This window comes from Enhydra lutris, unplaced genomic scaffold (assembly GCF_002288905.1).
Source record: "Enhydra lutris kenyoni isolate GAN:26980312 unplaced genomic scaffold, ASM228890v2 scaffoldscaffold9, whole genome shotgun sequence".
Classification (NCBI taxonomy): Eukaryota; Metazoa; Chordata; class Mammalia; order Carnivora; family Mustelidae; genus Enhydra; species Enhydra lutris.
This window is the reverse complement of record NW_019154093.1, coordinates 77,700,100-77,724,178: the sequence shown is the minus strand read 5'-3', so window position 1 is coordinate 77,724,178 and position 24,079 is coordinate 77,700,100. Positions and strand designations below refer to the sequence as shown.

General features: G+C 52.8%; 1 protein-coding gene across 2 annotated transcripts in view; it reads left to right on the top strand.

The window, feature by feature from the left end:
- Positions 1–5,090: 5,090 nt before the first annotated feature.
- LOC111143512 (synaptotagmin 6) overlaps positions 5,091–24,079 on the top strand; it is a 54,443-nt gene continuing 35,454 nt past the window's right edge. For both annotated transcript variants that reach the window (XM_022497321.1, XM_022497322.1), the window contains exons 1-3: positions 5,091–5,253; positions 16,190–16,538; positions 18,008–18,566. In XM_022497321.1, coding sequence (XP_022353029.1) covers positions 5,091–5,253; positions 16,190–16,538; positions 18,008–18,566 — 1,071 coding nt within the window. The remainder of the gene's footprint in view (positions 5,254–16,189; positions 16,539–18,007; positions 18,567–24,079) is intronic.

Genomic DNA, 24,079 nt, shown 5'->3' with positions numbered 1-24,079 from the left:
GACTCTTGATTTTGGCTCAGATCATGATCTCAGGGTTGTGAGATGGAGCCTGCATTAGGCTTTGCACTGGGAGTGGTCTGCTTGAGATTATCTCTTTCCCTCTCCCTCCCCCCTCCCACCACCCTAAAAGGAAAAAAGAGAGATAAATTCCCTCTTGGCAATGTTCAGGGACTTGCCTAATGGAAGAATATGGATTGAGCTCTGGACAGTGTTCCTCATGGATGTCCCTCTAGGATCTGAGAGACAGAGAGAGAGGACAAGAACCATCATTTGTTGTAACACCTACTATGAATAAGTCACAATATATTAGATGCTTAACCTTACTCATATAACCTTGTACACTATAAAATAGGCCTTATATGTCCCATTTTACAGATGAGGAAGTTGAGGTTCAGATTGCTAAAGTATGCCACCTAAAGTGATAGAGCTGGTAAGTGATAGAGCCAGGATTTGAACACAGGTCTGTCTGACTCCAAAACGTGTGCTTTTTATTCTTCATGAGGTCAGTGTGAAGAGGAACACACTTGGCTTCCTTCCTAGCTCTTCTCCTCCAATCATTCTCTTTCTCAAGTAGTACAGAGAAAGCCCTCACACACCACAGGTACTCAGGTACAGCTCTAAAACTTTCACGGATGATGTTGCCTTCTGACCTTGAACTCGTCTCTGTTTCCCCAGTCCCCGACCTGCTGGATGCAAAAAAGCCGGTCCAGTCTTCCCAAGTCTGATCTGGAACACTGTGCCTGAGCAGCAAACACAGCTCAGAGATACGACCTCTGAAATGAGGAAGGAATAAGACAGAGGCAAATGTTCCCTGGCTCAGGAAGTTTGAACTGTTAAAGACCTTTCTTAGAATAAAAGCAAGACTGGACTCTCAGAAATACCTGGGCATTGATGCAGGGCTTTGCAATGTCCTTTGCATCTTTTCAAGCAAAAAGGAATTCCTGGAAACTCTTCTGATGGCTTGAATGGCATGGTTTGCAGAAGTCACCCAGCTTTGGCCAGAGTTGCTATGTTGGCAAGGGGATGGGAGTCAGGGGGTGACTGCTGGAAATGCTGATAAAGCTGTTCTGGCAGAAACCTCATAGGGATTCCATAGCAGTGTTTGTTTTAAATAATGATGTAAAATATTCCCAATCCCCAATATAGAACATCAACTTAATTCTCCACCAGCAGTGGAATAGGATCAACTGATATCTGCTTTCCTAGAGTAAATTTAAAACCCAGCCCAAAGCGTCCACATGCCTCACTAAGCAGGAGATGGGGGAGGTGGGGACAGGAGATTGGGGCCCTCAAGGTTGGGTCAGAGTCCTCTTGGCTCCAATCCACCTGACAAAGCCATGAGCACGCTTGTATCTTTTTCTCTCTGTCTCTCCATGTACGTCAGACAATCTGGCTGTGAACGTCAGACTGCTCCCTTTACATCTCTGCTGGGGGCTTGGAGGGGAGGAGGGAATGGGGAAAGGGCTCCCTATTTAGAAATTGCATTGAGATGGAAAGACAATATGACACATCGACTCATGTCAAAGGAGCTCATTCTTCTCGCCTACAGCATTAGCAATTTCCTACCGAGGTTTAATTTTTTTTTTTTTTTAGAAATTATTATTTTGTTTTAATTTATTTTATTTGTAGCATAACTCAACAGGCCATTGCTTCTCAGAGCAGAGTAGAGGACCTGTCCAAGGGCAGTCGAGCCACTGGCTAGAAGACTTGGGGTGGGGGCCCGGGATGTGCTCTTTGGCTGTTTCCGAGGAAAGGAGGGCAGAGAAGTGGGGTGCTCTGGTTTCTGCTTCAAATCTCCTCTTCTTCTGCATCCCACCCCACCTCCAGTTCCCTTCCCTGCTTCTGAGCAGTCTGGCCTGGGGACTAGGGGCCCAGACTCAGGAAGCTCTAGCCACCATTGAAGATGAGAGGAGAGCAATGGGGGAGGGGAAGCCTAAAGTGAGTCTGGACACCCTCTTCTCTGGAGCTAGGAAAACTGTTCTTCTGCCCCTCTCTCCTTTCCCCACTCAGCCCCCTCCGTTTTTTTCATGTAAAATCCTAAAATGTTATTGCTGGAAGGAGCCTTGAACAACCCCCCCTCTGGCTTCATCATCTTACAAATAAGGACACTGACACCCTGATAAGGGACGAGGCTGCCCCATGGCTGGTTTGATGCACCAGTCCTGGAACCCAGCCTCCTGGGGCCCAGCCTAGCACCCTTGTTTGCCACTCTGCAGTGCTGTTTCTGCTCCTCCTTCTCTCCACTCCATCCCTCAATCGAACTCAGATGGTCTTTCTCTGGAAGATAGCCTTCAGGGACAGTAATTCTACTTCTTTCTACCTCCTTCCCTCTTCAGGTCTGGGTGGGACCTTGGGAGTCTGAATTTGGTCTCTTCATATGGGAGTGGGCTTGTCAGGGAAAGGGGTTTTAGAGAGGAATAGTTCCCACCTTCATATGTTTGCTTTGTTTGGTTGGTTGTTTGGTTTGTGGCTAGTTACATGAGCACAAGTATCAGCAGGTATCAGCATTAACCTGGGGGACAGGGAGAGAAGACAAAGAAGACAACTAAGGTGGGGTTTTTTTCCCTCTATAAGGAAAAAAATATTTCTCTTTAATCTCTCTGAATGAGTGCCCCTTTATACTTGTATGGGTCCCTCTGCCCCTCTTTCCCTGTCCTCTGTATCTCTTGTCTATCTCCTATATTTGTCTCTATATGTCTCAATCCTCTGCCTCTTTCTCTTGTCTCTGTTTAGCTCTGTCTCTTTCATTTCTGTCTCTTTCATACACACTCATTCACACACTCAAAATTCAACAGTTATTGACTGACCTGGGAGCCCCAGCCCCTTCCGCAGCCCTGTCAGAGCAGAAACTCCTCCCTGTTCTGTTGAGAAATGCCAGGTCCAGAGCTGCTGGGGCGCCAGAGAAGCCGCAGAACCATTCACCTACTGTGGAGGCTGAACCCGGGAACAATGAGAAATTATCTGTTAATTCTCAGCTCCTGCCACCTGCTCTGCTCAAAACAGGCTCCTTTGCCTTCAGTTTAGATGCAAATGCCCCCACTCGTTGTAAAGCAAAATATTGATTTCCCTGCATCACAGGCCTGGGCCCTTGGAAGGTCCTGTGCTTTTTCATTCTCTGCAAAGGCAAAACAAGGCTCTTTGTTCTGCGAATTTCCCCAGGAACTTGGGAGGGGGAGGGAGAAATCGCCGCGGAGTGACAGAGTTGCCATAAACATAGGCAGAGAGCAGTTCTTCTCCATTTGTATTTTACATAAACACAAACCTGCTCCCTCGGAAACTGCTAATGAGCATGTAACAAGGGGGCCTCCCCGGTGCTGAGTTCTGTATTGGGTGGGGGAGCAGGAGGTGACAGGGCTTCTGGGCTCCTCAGGTGGGCTCTTGAAGCACTGGGGGGGGGCGAATGGGGACTCCACAGCCTCCCCCGTTCTTAGAACAGCAACTGAGCACCTCTCTCAGGAAGGCGTCCTGGATTGCATAGTGTCCCCGGGACCACGCTTGCTCGGTCCCTCCCGCCTGAGTTTCTAGCCTTCTCCCATCGCAGGCTCCGGAGGTCAGGGTGGAAGGTGTGAGCCCGCCACAACTCCCCATCCCCCCACCTTCCCTACCCTCCGCCCACGCTACGATTGTACTAACTGGGCTTTCAGCACCGTGGACAGAGCCATGGAGCCCTTCCCCAGAGCAAAAACCTGGTTAAGCCTGGGTCCTCTGAGGCCTCAGCTTGACCCTCTGTACTCCGGGCACTAGCTGCCGGGGGCTTTCCAGTCCAAGGGCCAGCTAGCGCGGCTGGCGCAGATGGCGCATGTGGAGACCGCCAGGAGCTGGGGCTCCGAATCTCCTCCCTCTGGAACGTGAGTCACCGCCCGAGCCACTTCCAATTAGCGTGATAATTAGGAGGAAAGACCCTCCTCCCCCACCCGCCACCCGGGTACACACCAGCCCCGCGGCTTCCGGAGGCTCCTGCTAAAGTTTCCTTCCCAGCTCGGGGGAGGCAAAGGGACCTGAGCCTGGACCTTCGGGTGAGCCGCACACGGGAAGGGGCCCCCACCGGCCGACAAGCCGAGGACGCGCGACTTCCGTGACAGGGCCCCCTGCAGGGCCGCGCCGGTGGCGGCCCATAGACCACCAGGGCTGAGTGAGGTGCCTTCGAGCCCCTCCGCCAACCTGTTCCTAGACCGCACGCCCCAGTTCCTGAAGGGGAAGTCTGCCTTAAGTCTAGCGTCAACCCTCCCGTTTAGTTTTCAGGCTTTCTGGCCCTGGCTATGCTTAATAGAAAGACGCATTATCTCCGGTGGCGTTGCACCGCTGTGGGGAGATGGGTCTGGCGGGAACAGAGCTCCCTCTTGAAATGCCCCCCATTCCTATTTGCGAGAAACTTTCCCCTCCCGTTGCCATGGAGAGAGACGGCCGCTGCCTCCCGTTGCCATGGCAACGTGCGGGTACCGTGGACCGCAGGATTGCGGGGCTCAGAAAGTCTTTCTGCAGTTCAAATAGCCCCGCAGTTTTAGGGTCTTCTGCCTCCGAAGCTGGAACTTGGGGCTAGTCTGACTAACTTCTCCCGTTAGGAACCTTGGCCAAGGTTCTCCTACTCCCAGCCGGGTCATTCTTCTTTCTATTTCGTTGCCACTTGTGTGGAATGTGGCAATTTACCCAGTGTTTTCACGAACACTATCTTTATATTCCCAGGCAGTCCGTGAAGCCCTCCTTATCATTATACCTCTTTTACAGAGTGGGGAATTGAGGCTCAGAGAGGCGAAGGTCACACCAGGCAGTGGATGTGAAGTCAGATGCCAGGCCCTTTCCTGGGCCTTGCACCCGCCGGGGTGCTGGACAACCGGGCTCTCCTGCCTCGAACCCCGCCGGGACTCAGACCTGTCCCTGGGTGTAGAGGGGGCGGCGGTGAGGCGCCAGACTTGCCAGCTGCCGCGGGATGCCACGTGAGGGGCGGAGACCCTGCGGGGAAGCGATTAAAAGCTGAACGGAGCCGCAGGGGGCCGCTGCGGGGAGGGTCTTCTTGGGGCTGCCTCGCCCCGCCCCAGCCCGGCGGCGGCACCGGTTCGGGCGGCTGCTTGAAGCGCCGGGGCGTCCCGGGCATGAGTGGGGTTTGGGGGACCGGGGGGCCTCGGTGCCAGGCGGCGCTCGCGCTCCTGGCCTCGCTGTGCCGGGCCCGGCCGCCCCCTCTCGGGCTGGACGTGGAGACTTGTCGGAGCTTCGAGCTACAGCCCCCAGAGAGGAGTCCGAGCGCGGCCGACTCAGGTAACGGGAAATCCGAGGACCCCTCTCTTCCTGGATTCTCACCCTGGCGGTCCTGCCTCCCAGAGCCCCGGCCCCGGGAGCCCCGGAACCTAGGCAGAGAACTCCAGCTCAGGATCCTGGATTCGAAACCAGCCCTAGCCAGTGCCCTGTTCCATCGCCCGCAGGGCAAGCGGAGAGATTTGAAAGGGGACCTGGGAGGCAGAGACTCCCCGAGCCCCCTCCCGTGTGACTCTTTGGGGGTGTCGCGCAAAGCAGCGCTCCCGGGTTGCGGCGCCCCACGGGGGCCTCAGTTTCCCTAGCGTCTCTCCGTTCACCCAGCGGGCAATCTGCCAGGGAAGAGGTCTTTGGAGCGACTAGGAGACCAGGGACACCCCGGCGGACGAAGTAACTCGTTTCTTGGGGGTGTCGAGGTCCCAAGGTCCGTCTGTCGGTCTGCGCGTCCCTTTGTTCTCTCAGCAAAGGCGCTCTGAGCCCCCTGGTGTCAGGGAGAAACTTGGGTCTGCGGACGGCACGAGGTCTTGGTGTCCGTACCTCTCTCCGGCTGCGAGTGGCTGTCTGCGTCTCCGCCGGGGGGCGGGGGGCGGCGCGGGGGAGGGTGTCTCGGCATCCTCCCCCCGCGCCCGCCCCTATAACTCGCTCCCTCGGTCCCTCTCTGACTCACTCGGACTCGGGGCCGGTGCGCGACTGAGCCGGTGCCTCTCGCCGACTTTGCCAAGCCGGCGCCTTCTGCCCGAACCGCGCGGACTGCGCGCTGGCAGCTCCGGCGGCCGCCGAGCCCAGGCGGGAGCCCGAGCCGAGGCGAGCTCGCCGGAGCCGGTGAGTCCGGAGCCCGAGCCCCACAGGGCCCGGGCCGGCGCGCAGCGTCGGCGTCTCTCGGGAGTCGCGACAGCGGCAATGGCGTGTCGCGCCCTGGCGGCAGGAGCCGCGGGAGGGTAGGCGGCCCGCCGGCCCGCGTATTTACTTGCCGCACCAGCGCCGTTCGGCCACGCTCGCCCGCTGCGGCCGGGCTTCTTTGTCGGAATGCCGACGTCTGGAGGGTCCTGGGCGAGAGGGAGCGTCGGGTCGCCTTCCCTCCAGGGGGAGGGGCGGGAGGGCAGTGTGAAGCCTCGAGAGGGTGAGGAGTGGGGGTGGGGAGATCCTGCAGGGACCATGGCGCCGGGCTTCCTTTGGCTCCGCAGACACCGCCCCTCCTCGTCCCCCGACCCTGACCCCGGTGGCGCTGGGCCTCGGGGTAGGCGAGGGTCGCCCCTGTGGTTCCGCACCAACCGCGCGGGAAAGGGAGGAAGGGGCAGCGAGAGGCGGGAATTTCGTCTCCACGCGCGTCTCCTGGGACCAGAAGCCAGAGACTGGAGCTGCGATTCCTGGAGCAGGTACAGGTGGGGTAAGCTCTCCAGAGACCGCAGGTTCCAGGGCTCTGTTTTCACTTGAGGTTAAAGGTCGGAACTGTTGGCAAGCTCCTGGGTTAGAAACCCCGCCGCTGGTCGCGGGAGGCGGGGGTTGGGGGGTAGAGGAATAGAAGGGAGGTAGTGAGTGGGCCGAGGGGAGCATTGTGTGTGTGAGGGGATTGTGTGCAGCCTTGGAGGAGTGGAGCGCACCTCAGCCCTGCGAGGCTTGTAGGGGGCGCTGCTCTCTCGCGTGCACTCTCCCTGGCCCTGGCAATGTTGGATCAATGGGTTGATTACTGCAGCAAAAGGGACCGAGGTTAGACCTAAAGAAGAACTTTCAGAGGATGGTACAGTGATGGGTGTTGGAGACGTTGATTCTCCCTCTCGAAAAATCTCGGAATAGAGGAGGCGCATCAAGTGTTATTAGATTTTGGTTCTCAGGTGCTGATCATCTGCTATCCCATCCCTCTTCCCGTATCTCCCAGACACACAATTTCCCCTAAGTTAGAGAGTCTCTTCCTGTCTGCCTACCCAGCTCCCTTCCATCCTTTCCTCCAACAATTCATCGCCAGTGGGGGGCCTTAATGCCGGTCCTGACTCTCAAACCCTAAAGGGGGTAATTCAGGGTGAGAACACACCTGTCCAGTTCTTCCTGGGATGGAGGCTGCTGCCCTCCTCCCCTGTCTGTCCAGAGCAGAAATGCTGCATACTGGGAAGGGTGTATGTGTGTGTCTGTGTGTGTAACTTTCAGATATAGGGAGGCCCTGGTGTTCTGACTCCAGAGAGACATCCTGCAGTCTGGAACGACAGGAACCTGGTGACCAGGCTGAGAGTAAGAGAAGGTTGAGGAGTGAGAGCAAGCAGCCTCTGATGAATCAGCTTGCCTTCCCTGTAGGCTGCTTGAGCTTGACTTGTCAGCCCTGGGGGACTTGAACTTTGACTGCCGAGTCACAAGCCTCAAGAAGCACCCCCGCCCCCTGGGGTCAAGCGAGGGGGCTGAAAGGGAGGAGTAGGAGGCAGAAAGAGACCCTTGATCATAGCAAAAGAAAGTGGTTGAGAGTGGCTTTGCGATCTTGGGGTTTAAGTGAGCCCAAGTCTGGGGAGATATATAGTTCGGGACCTGCATCCCAGAGCCACTGCCAGATTCTCCAGTCAGAGAAATGTTGGATCTCTTCATTTGTATTTTTATGAAAAATGCAAGTGACTAGAGCATGCCCAGTTCTTTTTAGCTCTCTGTATGTTTCCCCCTACCTTCCTCCTACTGAAAGTCTCTAGCTTATGGGATTTGTAGTAACACCCTGAGATTCAACAACTGAGATTCAGACTCCACTATCATTTCCTGGGACCCTCCTCTATGTCATGGTCTGTGCTAGGAATTGCACAGGAAATCTTAACCTTAATCAGATCTCCTTTGCTTTCCTGACTTGAAACACCTCAAACAAACTGTCCCAGATAGAAGCAAGTTCTATTTTACTTTAAACATTCTGAAGGTGAAGGGTCTACTATCCTCTTTAATATACAAACCCCCTCACCCCCCGCCCACCCCTGCAAGTGGACACTGGTAAGCAGTTCTCTTTCTTCTTCATGCTGTTTGCCTTGTGGAGATTAATGAATTTGCTCCTAGGCCAAAGTGAAGACTGTTGGGTGTGGGTAGGAAGGTTCTGGATTTGAGGTAGCAAGCAAAGGTTCAGAGGTGTTTCAAAAAAATTCCAGAACTGTTGGGAGACCCTGAGCTGCCCTGTCCCCACCAAGCTGAAGGCCAGGAATGGTTATTCTTGGCCTTACCTGTGGCCATGAGACGTACGTACTGTTGGTTCACTTCTCTACTGACTCTGGAGATGTTCTGTGATTCATTCAGCTGGTTTGAAGTTGGCCTTCCACAGCACAGATGAGATTTTTCCTGCCTGTGATGGCAAGTTAAACGCATAGCATTTCATCAAAAGACAAATGTCCTATTTCTTTTTTTTTTTTAATGTTTATTTACTTATTTGACAGACAGAGATCACAAGGAGGCAGAGAGGCAGGCAGAGAGAGAGGAGGAAGCAGGCTCCCCGCCGAGCAGAGAGCCTGATGCGGGGCTCGATCCCAGGACCCTGGGATCATGACCCGAGCTGAAGGCAGAGGCTCTAACCCACTGAGCCACCCAGGTGCCCCCAAATGTCCTATTTCTATAACTAATCGTTACTCCCTCATTCCTTGCTGGCAGGAAGACATTCCACAGATGTTGCCATCTTTGAGGAAAGGTGCAGTGTAGGATCCTTTAGAACGTACATCCCTTAGACGATGTTCTGACTTTATGGTGTGTCTTCAGCTTTAAGATTCTAGAACTAGGGTAAAGTATCTAGGAGCTATAGAGCACTTAGATTTACAGTTCTAGAAGTTTTCTTCTACTTCTGTCTGTGGGAACCTTAAGAGTGGAATGGTAAATCCATCCCCTCCATGTTCCAATATGGAAGATGTGTTCTAACCATTCTGTTCCTCTGTCCACAGAGTTGAGGGTATAACACAGGGCTGCAGAAAACTAGGACTAAGACTGGGGCATCTGCACCTGGCAAGGTTTCTTTAGGGTCTGGGTAAGGCTGTCTGGCATGGGAAAAAAGTAGGGTAAGGGAAAGTCTTGCCCAAGCTCCATGGCACCCCTGCTGGTCCTGCTTAGGAAAAGAGGTCTCTGAGCACCAGAGGACTGAGTCACATTTAGGAATTTTCATGCAAGGGGATGTTGAAAGTGGAGGTGAATAGGATATCCAGCTGTGGATGCTCTAGGTACACAACACTGTCTCATCTCCCTTCTTACTCTTGCTGATCTGTTTTTCTTGCTCCATGTGAGGGCCGGAACAGACCAAACAGACCGCTCCTCTCAGTGCTTGCATGTGTAAACAGGAAGGGGGGTGTAGAGGGAAAGAACATTTCTGGGTCTCTGTCTGCCCCTCCCTCATCACCCCAGCCTTGATGTCCACAACTCAGAGAGGCCCCAAGCCCTGACTAATCAGGCAGAAAGTTACAGTTACCATCTGCCAAAATAGTAATACTAATAAATGCTAAATTAATTCCAATGCTCTTTAGCTACAGCACTCCACATTAGTCTCCAGTTTATCTCTGAATCCCCTAATGATGGTGGAAGCCGGTGCCCAGTCATAAAGCCCAGTCATAAAGCTGGTGCGGCCATAATTAGCCCGGCATTGTCTCTCCTCATCACAGCTTTTCAGGGGCATTAATTCCTTCTCTGTTTGGACTCTGCTAATTATCCCCATCGGTAGTTCAGTTCAGTCTGGATCTCTGAAAGAAGAAATGGAAGCAAAGGCTCCCTGAAACCCCCCGCCCAACCCTGAATTTTAATCACACCAGCTTCTAATAAATTTACAAGCCATGGCAGAGTTTATTATTAATGGACCACGTCTGTAAGGCTGGGAACAGAATAGCCTCTGTTCCCCCAACACACGCACATGCACGCGCATGCACACACGCACACGCACGCACGCACATGCACGCACGCACACATGCGTGCACTCTTGGGTATTTCTCAGGGACATCTATCTCTGGACAAGGCCTTTCCAGGGGCCGCTGGTTATGGGCCCAGCACCTGGTGGGTAACCTGCAGTATCTATACTTTTTAGGGAAGAAGAAAGAGGTGGGGGATGAGGTTGGTCAGAATCCTAGTCTCCAGATTTCTACCCGCAGGCACAGAGGATCAGGCCAAATAGTAGATGACATGTCCCACACTCTCCTGATTATAACCAAAAATGCCTCCCCAGCTTCCTCCAGCTTTCACCTCAGCCCCCAGTCCCCTCAGGGGCCCGGCTCAGAAGCTCCCACTTTGGCATCAGAAGTCCCAGGTTTAAATCCCAGCTCCTCCGTGTAATGCAATGTATCCTTGAAGAAGTTACTTAGTTAATAAAGCCTTTAAGCTGAGTTAATTTATCTTTGAGAGGTGCATACTAATTTCTTAGAGAGGTGGTAGGTAAAGATTAAAGGAGATAATATAAGGGGCACAGTGCTGACCATGTAGAAAGAAATAACAAATAATATTACTGGTATTAATATGAATGATTCTGCCCAGAATCTTTTCCCTTCCTAGACTTGGTGCTGTTCTCTCCAGGCTCTCAGTCCTCTGCATTTCTTGCCATGTGATCTCTGGGTTGTGCTTGTCTGTGTCTTATTCTGTGTCTGAATGCGGGCTCCTGGGTCAGGTTGGCCCCTGCCCCACAAAGGGCGGCCGGTAACCCATTTCTCAGGGTCTACCAGAAGCCCCGAAGCCAGCTTTCTCCAGCTTTGGGGGAAGCAGAGAAAATGGTCCTTTTCTTTTCACTTCCTCTCCCCAGTTTATCTTTTCAGGTACAATCTGTTAGCAAAAATGCCTGTTACTGCTATAAAATGGATTTTCCTGACATGGAAACCTATTGGAAAAATGGGAACAATAGCAGGTGATAAGAGCTGCTGATGAATCCTAACATTCTGGGTGGGGAGAAGGGGAGGGGGCACCAGGCCTCCATCTTTGGAGAAAGGAGAGATAAGAAAGCCCCGGGTTACTAATTAATAACCCAGCATTTTCCAGGGAAGAAAGGAGGCCATGAGCCATTACCCCTGGCAAACAGTCTCACTGAAGGTGACAAACAAATTCCTGCCCTCATGGGCTTCAGGGAGCTCTTCACTTCCCTGAGAAGAAGGGCCTGAGGTCTCTTGGATGCCTTGCCCTGTGGTCTGGTGTCCCCGTTCTCCGTCTTAGAGGGCCCAGCTTTGGGTCCGTTCTGTATTATTTGCCACCAGAAAAACAAACACATGAAGAAAAATAGCAGCTGGCCTTTGGGGAGCCCTTCTCATGGACCAGCAACAAAGCCCAAAGTCTTAGTTCATTTAATATTCATAATGACTCTATAAAGTAGAAATCTTTAGAATCCCCATTAAATTGAAGAGGAAAACCAAAGTTGGAAGAATGTTAAGTAACTTGCTCAGGTTCACACAATTAGAAATGTGGACAGATGCGCTCTGTGGTCATTCTGGGGCTGGTGCTCACCTAAGCTACCTGCCCAGGGTCTGAGCACTCAGCCAAGTCTACATCCTCTGCCAGGGCTAGAAGCCACCTGCCCCTTCACAATGCCAGGTCACTGGGGGTGTTTCCAAAGCCTAGCTGTGCAGCTCTTTGCTCTCTCGGAGGCTGCTGGGTAATTGGCTAATATGATTTCCCAAATTGGGTGCCCATGGAATACTGGATTCTTCTGACACCTGAATAAAGATGTTTCACACCTAATATTGAGTAATGGACTGGACTTGCTTTTTCCAAATTTCCAAGAGAACTTTGCAAAACCATAGTATGTCCTCTCAATTGTTGATTTTTCTTCCATGATTTTCTTTTTACTCCTTTGGCGCTCCCTCCTGCTCACCAGATGGCTGGTGATGGTCCCAACGAAACTAGACAAGTAGCAAGAAAATGAGTACTGACAGTAAAACTTGGAGATGTGAGATCTTTAGTGTAGTACATATTATGTCTTGGCATGTAGCTATATATGAAATACTTGTATACTTTCTGCTACTAAGGTAGTTCCTTGTTTGCAATGACAAAAATTAAAGCTCTGTCTGTTAGTGTTCATGGCTTGCAGGTGTTCTGCCAATGAAACTTTTCCAGATGAGGGGATATTCAAGACTAGACTGGGCAGAGCTAAGTGATTCTAATAGGAACAGCTAGTATTTATTTTATTTTTTACTACATTCCAGGCACTGTCCTGGAACTTTTGATCTCACGGAAACCTCACAATGACCCTAGAAGGTAGATGCTCTTATTATACCCATATCACAGATGAGGAAACTGAGGCTTGAGAGATTAAGTACTTACTAAAGTCACACAGTTTAAAGCCAGTGGAGATGTACATTGAAGGGCCCCAGTATGACCCTAGGGCAGTGATTCTTACTCTCCAGGCTGAAGAGGAAATAAAGAAGGAAGAAGAAAGGGAGGAAAGGGAGGAAGAATATAGAGATTTGGCAGGGGGTGGTGGGGGGGCTTTCTCCCTTACTGGAGGGTTGCCTCTCTCTCTCTTGTCATGAAGCTAGTGCACGATAGCTGTATGGAATATGAAGAGAACTGGATCAGGACTCAAAAGGCAGCTGAGTTGCCCATCAAAATTCTGTCTGCCACGCAGTGTTGAGGTTCAAACAAGATGAATGGGAAAAGGCTTTGAAGGTGACTTGTGCACCTGTGATTTGCTAGAGGGCAACATGTCCTGGTGGGTTGGTCCCAGCAGGCCTGGGGTAGGAAGGCACACATAGGAGCTGATCTGGCCCTTGGCAGAGCCCTTAGCCCATACAGGAACCTGTCCTTCCCAACCTCAGGCTATGTGGGTTGGCTGAGTTCAAGTCCGCAGGTAGTGATTTTACAAGGGCAAATCCTGTACAGTCACCTTTGCCCTGGCCTAATTCTGCTCTTTACCAGCCTTGCTCACTGCCTTCCATCTCTGGCAGGGGAGAATCCAGGCAGGAACAGGACCCCAATCTCCATTGTAATGCCTGTGGGCGAGGTGTCCTGGAAAGAGATTGTCCAGGCAGAGGAAGGGCCTCTTAGTCTTATATAACCAGTATTGAATGCTGGGTGCTGATTCCCAATAATCCATACCTCTGCCTGCTTAATCACAGCTCCCAGGGAACAACAGCAGGGGAGGCGGTGGGGGGGGCACATGCACAAGCATTCACAATAGCAGCCACACCGAGGAAAACTGATTCCCTCCGCCCGTCCCCTTCCCCCACCTCTCTCTTCATTTATGAATTCAGTTTTTTGTCAGGCTGAACATTCAAATGCACTCAATGCTCTGGATTCCCCCCATTTCTCCCCCTTTCTCATTAAAATTCTAATTATTACCAGAGCAAGTAAGATGTATGATCAAAGGAAAGCAAAGTCTAGAAATACCTTTTTGTTTTAAGGTGACTCACACTGTAGATAATGCCTGTAGAAGAACTGTAAGTGAGAGCAGATGTGAGGGGCCTCAAGATGCCCGGATACTTAGAATAAGGACCCGTATATCTGTGGAAGCTTTCCTCGTGAGCCCCAGGGGCATAACGGCCTACAGAAACAGTCTCCAAACCATTTAGATAATGAACTCGTAACAGCACAAATTATTCGATTTAATGCCTCTGATATATATCTGTTGCCGTGTTACATACCCAGGTGGGTCGTATTGCCATTCCACGGCTTACCAGCCATAGGACCCCGGGACAATCTCATCCTCTGTGCCTCACCTTCCTCATCTGCGAAATGCAAATAACAATCACGCCTCTTTCACTGGAGAGTATTAAACGAGCGAATGCATAAAAAGCACTTTACCTCGGACCTCATAATGTTCAAAACTTAACTAAGTCCAAAAATAAAATGTTCTCATTTCTATTGCTACCAACTGGTATATTACAATTCTCATTTATTGTTTTTAAGATAATAGATAAATACGAAAGCAATCTGATATTTTTCCTCTTGTGCCCCCAGGATGCATGGACACCATACCAGAGACCTTTAGTTTAGAAGTGAGCTTAGGGTCAGCTTTCCAGATCCCTGGCAGTCTCTGGGTCAGGTGCTAATCCCACCCAGCTCCTTTGGCCAGGGAGAGGCTCTGATGTCTCTGTGCAGGGGCCTGGAGTTGCGGTGGGTGGCTGTGATAGTTCATCCAGGCCACATCCTACAGTCAGGGAGTCAGAAGGCGGTGCTAGCTCCCCAGAGAGGGTAACTGACATTCTCACTGCCTTCCCAGGTTCCTCTGGATGGGGGACCGCTTTCCCTGGTGACTGGATGCTATGAGAGTACTTTGGATTCCCCCCGGGGGAGCTTGGCATCTCTGTACTGCAAGCCTAGCTTAGCACCTGGTACCCGCAGGTTCTCAGTAAATGCGATTAAGAGATAATTATAGCTCTTTTATGTGCCATTCATTCATTCATTCAGTCACTCATTCGTTCTCATGGGCCAGTTTCTGTGCTAGGCCCTAAGTCAGACAAATATAAAAACACAGGGTTACAATAGCCTACAGTTGAATCAGGAACAAACAGGGTTGAATAGTGGAAGGACCCCCAGCCTGGGCGGTGGACATCGGACCCTGGTCCAGGCTCTTAGTCTGACCTGTGACCCCAAACAAGTCCCTTCTCTGGACCACTTCTCCCATCTGCAAAAGCACAGCCTGACCTCAGTACTTGTAGGGTCATTTCTCACCTTAAATCCTAAGATTCCTGGGGGCTCTGGGCCAGGATAATCCAGACCCTGCAAACCCACAGGCCTGCAGGGGCCACGCAGGTCACAGGGAGACTGGTGAGGACACACCCCTCCAAAGGGAGCCCAGGAGCCCAGGTCCAGTGACCAAGGCATCTAGCCTCTTCCAGAGTTTCCAGAAATTTTGTGTGATGGTGATGATGGTGGTGGAATTTCTCAAATTTTCCATTGTCACCCTAGCCATGCAAGACTCCTCCTTGGGCTTGACCTTGTGCAAACCCTGGCATGTGTGCCATTGGTTTGGAGCCTTCTGACCTCTCAGAGGGAGAAGCAGCTTTGGGCTCTAAGGATCATTCCAGAAGAGGGATGGGGGGGTTCTTTGCTTAATGACTTAATCATTAAGCAGACCTCTGCTTAATCATTTCTTCCAGAGGGAGGCATCCCCCAGGGCTCTCCTGGGATCCCGGGAATCCTGCTGGGGGGCAGGGGTGGGCTGGGGGCAAGGCAGTGAGCACCCACCTCTGCACCAACCACAACATTCAAAAATATCAGCTTTATAGCAAAGCTCTCAACTGGCCATGGGAATGGGAAAAGCCGGCTACAGGAATCACTTGTATGTAGCTTGGAAATAAGCTGTGTGGCTCCAGTTCCAACTTCATCCAAGTATTTACTGAGCCTACTATGTGCAGAGTTGAGAATCCCAAAGAAGCCTGAGACCTAACACCTGCCTCTCATCGACTTCAAGTCAGCCCGTGTTCCTTGAGCTCTGCCTCTGGGCCCCACGGTGGGGTGGGGGTGGGGGTACTGTTAGAGATGGAGTTGGCAGAGCCTCTGATCCCCAAGGCCACACAGCCTGTTGAGGAAGAGAGCTGTATACAAAAAATGACTCTGCTCTCACTCCGGCCTTAGTAACAGCTCTAATAGAAATTCAAACAGCATCCGCGTGTGAACGCTTCACGAATTTGGACATTTGCTTAGGCTGCTATTTAAATTACTTTCCCTTCCCAGTGCACATGCCACATGCCACGACAGGCAGTAGGGGCGGCAAGGGAGGCGGCCCAGGTGCTCCCGGGGCTGGCAGCGGGGGAGGGGGGAAGGGGGGAAGGAAGAGGGTCAGGGGAAGGGGGAAGAAGAGGGAGGGTGCGGGTGGCGGGGATCAGCGGAGGCCCGTGCCAGGCTGCAGACATCTCACAAAGCGGATGGCAGAGCACCACCCCGAAAACCACCTCTCCTCTGGCGGGCAGCCTTCTCATGAGCGTTCTTTTCTCTTCTCCCGTCTTTGTCCCTTCTGTGTGCCCCCCTCTGCCGACACCCTCTCTTGCTTCTGCCCACCTCTGTCTGTCTCCGTCCCTCCCTGCCTGGCTCACGCCGAGGGCAGGCACCTCTGTCAGCCTCCTCGCAGTGGTAGTGATTGTGTGTGGCGTGGCCCTGGTGGCAGTTTTTCTCTTTCTCTTTTGGAAGCTGTGCTGGACGCGCTGGAGGGGCAAGGAGGCCTCCAGTCCCACTTCTGCTAACCCTCCCCCGGAGGCCCTCCAGGGCCCCAGCTCCAGAGGCAACATGGCAGACAAGCTGAAGGACAGCAGCACCCTGGGCTTCCTGGAGGCGGCTGTGAAGATCAGCCACACGTCCCCGGATATCCCAGCCGAGGTGCAGATGTCAGTCAAGGAGCACATCATGCGTCATGCACGGCTGCAGCGACAGACCACGGAGCCAGCGTCATCTACCAGGTGAGTGCGGACCTCTCCCCTCCCTCACCCCACGCCTCCACATTCTCTGACTCGAGACGTTAATGAGATTCCAGCCCATGAGGAGCAGAGGCCAGAAATAGTAACACATGTACTCTGATTGGAGACTCTAACAGGTGATGGACAATGTGGTGGGTAACCACCTGGGAGGTGGGTACCAGGAAAGACTGCAGGAGAGGGGAACCTTGAGGTGGGGCACTGTGCTCCGGGGCATGCGCGGGGATGTGCATGGGTGGGAGGTGGGGTGGGGGGGTTGGAGGTAAGGAGAGATTGCAGGCAGAGGACAGAGAATATGCAAAGGCCCAGGGGCATAAAAGTTCATGGTGTGTCTAGGGATATTCCAGTAAAGCCTTGTCGATGGATTATAAGACAAGAGGTTCCTAACATTTTGAGAATGAGGATTCCTTTATAACCTTTGACACAGTCCCCTGCCGGACCGCAGCTGTATCCATGGCATTCTTTAACCTAGAAAACCAAAAACAACTCCCACCGCATAGTAACAAACAACCTACTCTAAATTCAGAAACAGAAGTGGTGGCGTATTTTTTCAAACCTAGGGCTCTGGCTGGCTCCTGGGTCCCTGTAATGTCTCCCCAGGCTCCGGGGGGACCAGCCAAAGGGAAGGAGACCAGGTCTTCAGCTGTGAGTTCAGGAACGAATGTGCTGGGGGTCACATTTTCAGAATTTATCATATGACCTCGGGCAAGTTGCTCACTTTTCCTAGGCCTCACTTTTCCCAAGTATAAAATAGGGCTAATGACTTGTAAGGTTGCCATGAGGAGCCAAGGAAGGAATCCATCAGAGCTGGATTCTTTGACAATCTGGAGCCAACGTGGTTTCACTTACTATACACCTGTTCTAAGTGCTTTTTATGTGTATGAATCTGGTTCCTCTTCACAGCAATCCTGTGCGATTGTTACTTTTACTAACCTCATTTTGTCGTGCAGGGAAGTTAAATAACTTGACCAATTTCCCGTAGCCAGACAGTGGCAGAGCCAATATTAACCTACACAGTCTGACTCCCAAGCCCAATCACTGTTAACTACGGTGTCCGTGGTAGAGCTGGTGAGGATGACGAAGGGACAGACACAGCCAGGGTAAGAAAGGATGGTCCTTCCCCTAAGGAATCTCATGGTTTCATGGGGGGAACCAGAGTCACATCTACTAGGAAGAAACCCAGAAAGTAAGAACAAAAAATGGCAGCAAAGGCTACCATTGAATTGAACTTAATATGTACCAGGCCTCATTCCAACTCCCTTCCGTGGACTTGAAATGCTCACAACCACCTGCGCACAAAGTGTGTGCAGACAGACAGAGGGTCGGCGAGCAGGAGGAAAGGGGCCCACAAAGGGTAGGATGAGCCAGGGTGGCCGGCAGGTGTCGGCCTGCACACCCCTCCCCCAGAGCCCTGACCACCCTCTCCCTGCCCTCTCCTCCCAACCCCCTGCCAGGCACACGTCCTTCAAGCGCCACCTGCCACGGCAGATGCACGTCTCCAGCGTGGACTACGGCAACGAGCTGCCGCTGGCGGCAGAGCAGCCCACCAGCATTGGCCGAATCAAGCCTGAACTCTACAAGCAGAAGTCGGTGGACGGGGACGATGCCAAGTCCGAGGCCACCAAGAGCTGCGGGAAAATCAACTTCAGCCTGCGCTACGACTACGAGAGCGAGACCTTGATCGTGCGCATCCTGAAGGCCTTCGACCTCCCTGCCAAGGACTTCTGTGGCAGCTCTGACCCCTACGTCAAGATCTACCTCCTGCCTGATCGCAAGTGCAAGCTGCAGACCCGGGTGCACCGCAAGACCCTGAACCCCACCTTTGATGAGAACTTCCACTTCCCCGTGCCCTACGAGGAGCTGGCCGACCGCAAGCTACATCTCAGTGTCTTCGACTTCGATCGCTTCTCCCGCCATGACATGATCGGAGAGGTCATCTTAGACAACCTCTTTGAGGTCTCCGACCTGTCCCGGGAAACCTCCATCTGGAAGGACATCCAGTACGCCACAAGTGTGAGTACAGCCTTGCCTCCTGGGCTTCTGGAGGGTTTCTAGGGTTGGGTTGAGTGGGCTGTGTCCCTATCCTCCTCCATCCTAGAGACAACTGGGTCTTTGCCCTTCAGAACGTGAAGGGGGACTCTGGGAACGGACCAGTGGCTCCGCCCGCCCTGGGAAGGTCCTTGCACACTGCCCCAGATTGGGGAGTGGGTTGGCAACGAAGAGAATTTTTGTCCATTGCTTCTGATTACACGTTCTGGGGTGGTTCCCTCCACCTGCTCGGCCTCAGGTCTACCGCCTATAAAATAAAGCTATCTAGGTCTTTGATCATGGGAGAGGATTGGGCAGGTCTCTAGACTGAATCAGACAGCAGCATCTGCCAACTGCACTGATGTGTACTAGAAGCCTGGAAAAGGCAATTAAGAATAGGGCATGTTAATCAGGACGAATGAGGTTATGTTGCAGCAACAAATAATCCTAGGATTTGGTAGCTTAGAGCAACGAAGATCTAGTTCTTGTTCACGCTGTCCATGCTTCGCAGCACGGCTGGGGGTTCCACGTTACCTTGTGACCCAGGGTTCTGAGCAGATAGGGGTTCCGTTTGGACATGTGCTCCCATAGTTACCACATCAGGAGAAAGGGGATGTGGGGAATCACGTACTATTTCTCAAAGCTTCCACAACGAAAAGATATATATGTTACTTCTACCCGCGTTTCGTTAGCCACAGCAAGACACATGGCACCTCAGGAGGGCAGGGCAAAGAAATCCTACCATGTGCCCGTAAGGGGAACTGGAAGCACTCAATGACCGACACTAGTGACTACCACACAGCCATTCCCTGCCCAGGCCAGCCCAGAGGACACCTGGCTGATGCACATGTGGGACGGAGGCACTGGGCTGCTTATGATCCACTGCAGTTCACCAGGGAAGGTCTCCAGGAGCTGAGGCTCAGGCTGGCTTTTTGGAGGGAGGACAGGTTTGGCACAGAGAATGAAGAGGGCATATCTGGAGCCCTTTAGTCCAGTGTAGCTACCACAGGTGTGGGGGAGCCTCTCTCTAAGCCCATCCAGGCAGCTGAGAGCACAGCATGGGTGTTCCCATCAGACACCAATGGCCTGTGTCTGGGGTCTTGAATGCTAACTGGTTGAGCCCCCCCGGATACTTCTTGCACTGTTTCTCTGGGGTGGGGCTCACCCCACTCAGTCTGCAGGCCCTCCTTCTGAACAGTCCATTCTCAAGGTCTCCATGTTGAATCCGTGAGGATAGAGACCGGGAAAATCATCCCCCCTGCTCTGATGGGAAAGCTGTAAGAAACTTGATTTGTTCAAAGCTTGGTGGGCTCTGTTTCTGCCCCAGGGTGGGTCTTGGGGATACCCCATTCTCCAAGCTGGGGTTGACTTTGACCAATTCAGTCCCAGTGCCTCCCCTGCCTTTGCTTCCGGGAAACCCCTAAGAACAGGACCAGCCTCAGGGCCAGCCGGACGGGGTGGGTGGACGGGGCAGGCTGGCGCAGCAGCTGTGCGCCGGCCCAGGCCCAAGAGCTCTGCTCTATAAATCACTGTGAAGTTTACTTCTGGTGCAGCTCTTCCCTTGTGATCTCCTGGGGCAGCAGCATCGTTATGGTGGCTGCACAGGTAGAGAAAAGCAGCTCGGTCCTCCCCACGTGAAGGTCGAGGCCCAAGGCCTCCAAGAGTGGGAAGGGGTGAAGCCGGGGGCTAGGGAAGCAGAGCTTGCCTCAGACTCTGAGGCTTCCCCTCCCTCTCCTGCGACCTTAGCTGTGGGCGTGATGGAAGACCCAGGCCTGCACTGGACAGTCTGTGCCTAAGCGCGCTTAGGAGGCCAGCTTCCTAGGCCCTAGAAGGATGTGGCTGTCCCTGTCCTCGTCCCATCCCCTTTCCCCAGCCCAGCAGGTCATCCAAAAGGTGTTGGACACTTTGTCACCACCCTCATCATCCTCAGTTAGTTCTGTTCTAGTCCTCCTCCCCGTCCTCTGAGCAGAACACTGTGCCCCGCAACGAGGAGTGAGCAGGACTGGGATAAAAGACAGCCTCTTTGATCCACAGAAAATTAGAATCGAATTCCAGAGACAAGAGACATCCATGCAGGAGCTGGTAATGCTAAGTAGTGAACAGTGTGTACTGTGTGAGGTTGCTTTCGGAGTTAGGACAGCGCTGGAATTTTCCCCGGATGGGGAGGGGCGGTATATATGGCGTGACAGAGGGAGGGCTAGCATCCTAGCCCGGAGCACAGGGAGGCTGGGCCCAGGAGTTTCCAGGGGAAGAGCAGGTGACTGTGCTCACACACTCTGTCTTGCTTGTAATCTGTCTGAGCTGATGTTCTGCCAACAGAGGCCCCTAGAGCCCTCCGGTCCGCAGCTCTTCCGGTGGGCTGGCTTATCCTCCTGGTGGACGAGGAATCAGGCAGAGGAGAGGAAAGGGAAGTAAGAAGGTGGGGGCTCTTACCTGTTTTTTGGTGCTGACTCTGAAATTATAGTTATTTGGGGGTCAGAGAGGCCCAAGTCATAGTCCCTGAGAATGATAAGCAGAGAGTGCGTGTGAAATCCTGTGGCCACCGTGGTGGAGGTGGTACGGATGAGCACGGGCTCCCATCTATCCTCGTGCTAGATTCCACTTCTAGGGCTGCATTTGGGCCTCACTGAGCTCGGAACTTGGGCAGCTCCTCTGTCCTGCAGCCTGGTCCCCCGAGCGTCCCCGACATTCCTGCCCCCTGCCTGTGCTCACAGGCTTCCCTCTGTCACTCAGGCCTTTCCCCACTGCCCTGCCTGACTCAAACTGGTCCCCCTTTCAAAGTTCCCTGAGCCCTCCTGCTCTTAGGGGAATCTCTCCTCTGGATTTATTCCTGGGTCCCTCAGTTATACCCCGAATCATCTTCAGACTTGCAAAGTCCTCCCAATGGCTCAGGAATACCTTTGGTCCCACATTTGACTTTCTCTTGTATTTTTCCTCTGGGCTGAGTGTGTCATTTTAAGCAAATGTAAGAACTCAGCACATTTTTGTAGGATGGCCCACAGCTTCGTTAATTCAAGTAAAAAACTATATATTGGTACACGAAGGATGATTAAAGAAGCGGGGGGAATGGGGTGTGGTTATAACCTGGGAAGGCTTCCCAGAGGAGAAGGTCAAACCATATTTTGAAAATGGGTAGAGTCAGGCTTGGTGGGGAGAGACGCAGCCTGTGCGTTCCTTCCGAGATATGGTTCAGGTGGACGGTTTTTGTCTGGAGCGGTAAGTTGATTCACCAGTTGGATCAGACAGTCTGGACGGAAGCGGAGGGTCAGTGATGCACAGGCTAAGGAGAAGGAGAGGAATTGTGAGAAACGGGGGCTTAGCAGGCTGCCTGGAGGTCACACGAGTCCATGAATGCTGTTCCCTTGTTGGTCCTTCTGCTTATCTTGGAGCATTACCCTCAGCCCCGGTAGGGGGGGACTGGGTTTGTGCCTTATTTTGGCCCCAGCACCATGGCTCAAGTTGGTTCCAAGCAAAGCCTGGAACATCCTGTTGAATGAATTAGGGGCTTCCAGGCTAGTGAAGGAGAGGTGGGCATCCAGGGAGTCTAGCTCTTGGTTAATTGCAAATTTTAAGCCACAAGGGACATTGGCCTCATTCCCCACCCCCACGCCCCGGTTGTTCTGGAAGAAAGCCTGGAGGGAGCAGTGGAGGTAGTATACACCACCCCCAAAACCAGGCTGAGGGTGAGGAGCAGGCAACTTGGATGTGTTAGAGACATTGGAGGCCTCTTCTGATCCGCAGGGTCCAGGAGCTCCGAGTGGGAAGGGAGTCACAGCAGTTCATTACATCCACTCCGGCCCCGGCCCGGGCTGCCCCTCATGCTCTTGCTGCCCCTAAGCCGCCTGGCTTGACTGAGAACCGCTGATGGTCTCCTGGGCATTCCCAGCGGCCTGCCATTTTCCCTCCCCCTAGAACTTTGATTGGCTGAAAGCCCCCTGCTCTTCCCTCCCCCGTCTTCTGCCCCCAGTCTCATTATTTTTATATAAAGCTGTAGATTTATCATTATAATAGAGCCGCTGTCCCCGGGGTTTGCGAACGTCTCTGTAACCTTGTGGTTATTGCTACAGGGGCCTCAGACCCCACTGCACACAACTATTCCTGTTGCTGTTCCTGCTTCTTGGCGGCGGGGGGTGGGGGGGTGACGGCTGTAATTGGGGCCATAAATATATGTTGTGCTTGGGGTGTTAATGGACTTGGCCATCTTCCTGCCTTAGCAGGTCCCCGCCAGGTCGGAGTGAGCAAGAACGGGTGTGTGTGTGTGTGCGCATGTGTGTGTGTGCGCGTGTGTGTGTGTGCGCGTGCGTTGTTTTGGGGTGCTGGTGGGCTTCGTGCACTTCCAGGGGGCCCGGATCCAGAGTCCGCAGGAAGGAAGAGAGGCCTAATAGAGTGGGAATTCCAGCCTGGGAATGAGCAGGGCTGGACAGAAAGGCTCTGGCTTTGGTGCCCCCAGACCTGTGTTGTATTCTAGCTTCTCCTCTTTCTAGCTCTTAGACCTTGGTGACGTTATCTACACAGTGCCTCAGTTTCCCTATCAGCACAACAGGGATCATAATGGGTAGCATAGCTCGTGGGAATAGTAAATGCAGAAAACTAAAGTAACACACATGAGATGCCTAAGTGGGCAGTGTCACAGAGCAGTCTCCCAGGCCCCATTCTCACAGTGACTCTCCTTCTGGCCCAGCCTGTGGGCCGCTGTGTGTGCCACTCTCAGACCTGACCCCTCTTTGGTCCCAACCACCCGTTCTGGCACACTGTTGGGTATTCTTATTAGTTTAGTTCTTGTCCTAGCCATGCCCTGTGTTCTCTGTGTGACCTTGTCCTCTCTGAGCTGTAGTTTACTGAGTGTTAAACCAGCTTCAAAATTCTGAGATTCTAAGACTCCTGGCTTCTCTTGGAGAGAAGTGCTTGGTTCCCTTGCTTCCAGGGCAGAGCTACCCAGGCCCTGGGAGTGTGGTCCATAAGTTAGTAGGCCACTTGGCAGAATTTCCAGACATGTCCTCCTCCCGTAAATGTCAGTAACAATCAGTCCTCTCTTTCAGCCCCTGGGAAATGTCCTCTAGGGGGATCCTGCCATGAGGAAGCCCCTGCTCCCCACCAATAAGCTGTCTTCCTCCTTTTCCCACGGGGCCCAGTCCCATGGGAGGGAAAGGGGTGCTTAGCTCCCTCCTCAGCTGCCTCCTTTCGAATCCCTGTTTACTGGGGAAATGGGGCTTATTACTTGAGCTCCCACCAGGAGCCTAGAGCACAACAAACTTCATCACATTTTATCCTCACCACAAGCCCCATTATCATTCCCTTTATGTAAACAAAGAAATGAAGGATCTGGTTAAGTGATTCACCCAGTGTCACCCAGAGAGAAGGTGTTGGAGAGCCAAGACTCAAACCCAGGTCCTCAACCAAGCCCACGGTCCTTGCATGGCGGGAGCACGGCGGGATAACATTGCTCCCTGGGGCAGAAGGCAGCTCAAAAATTGTGCCGCTAGTTCAAGGTATCCAGA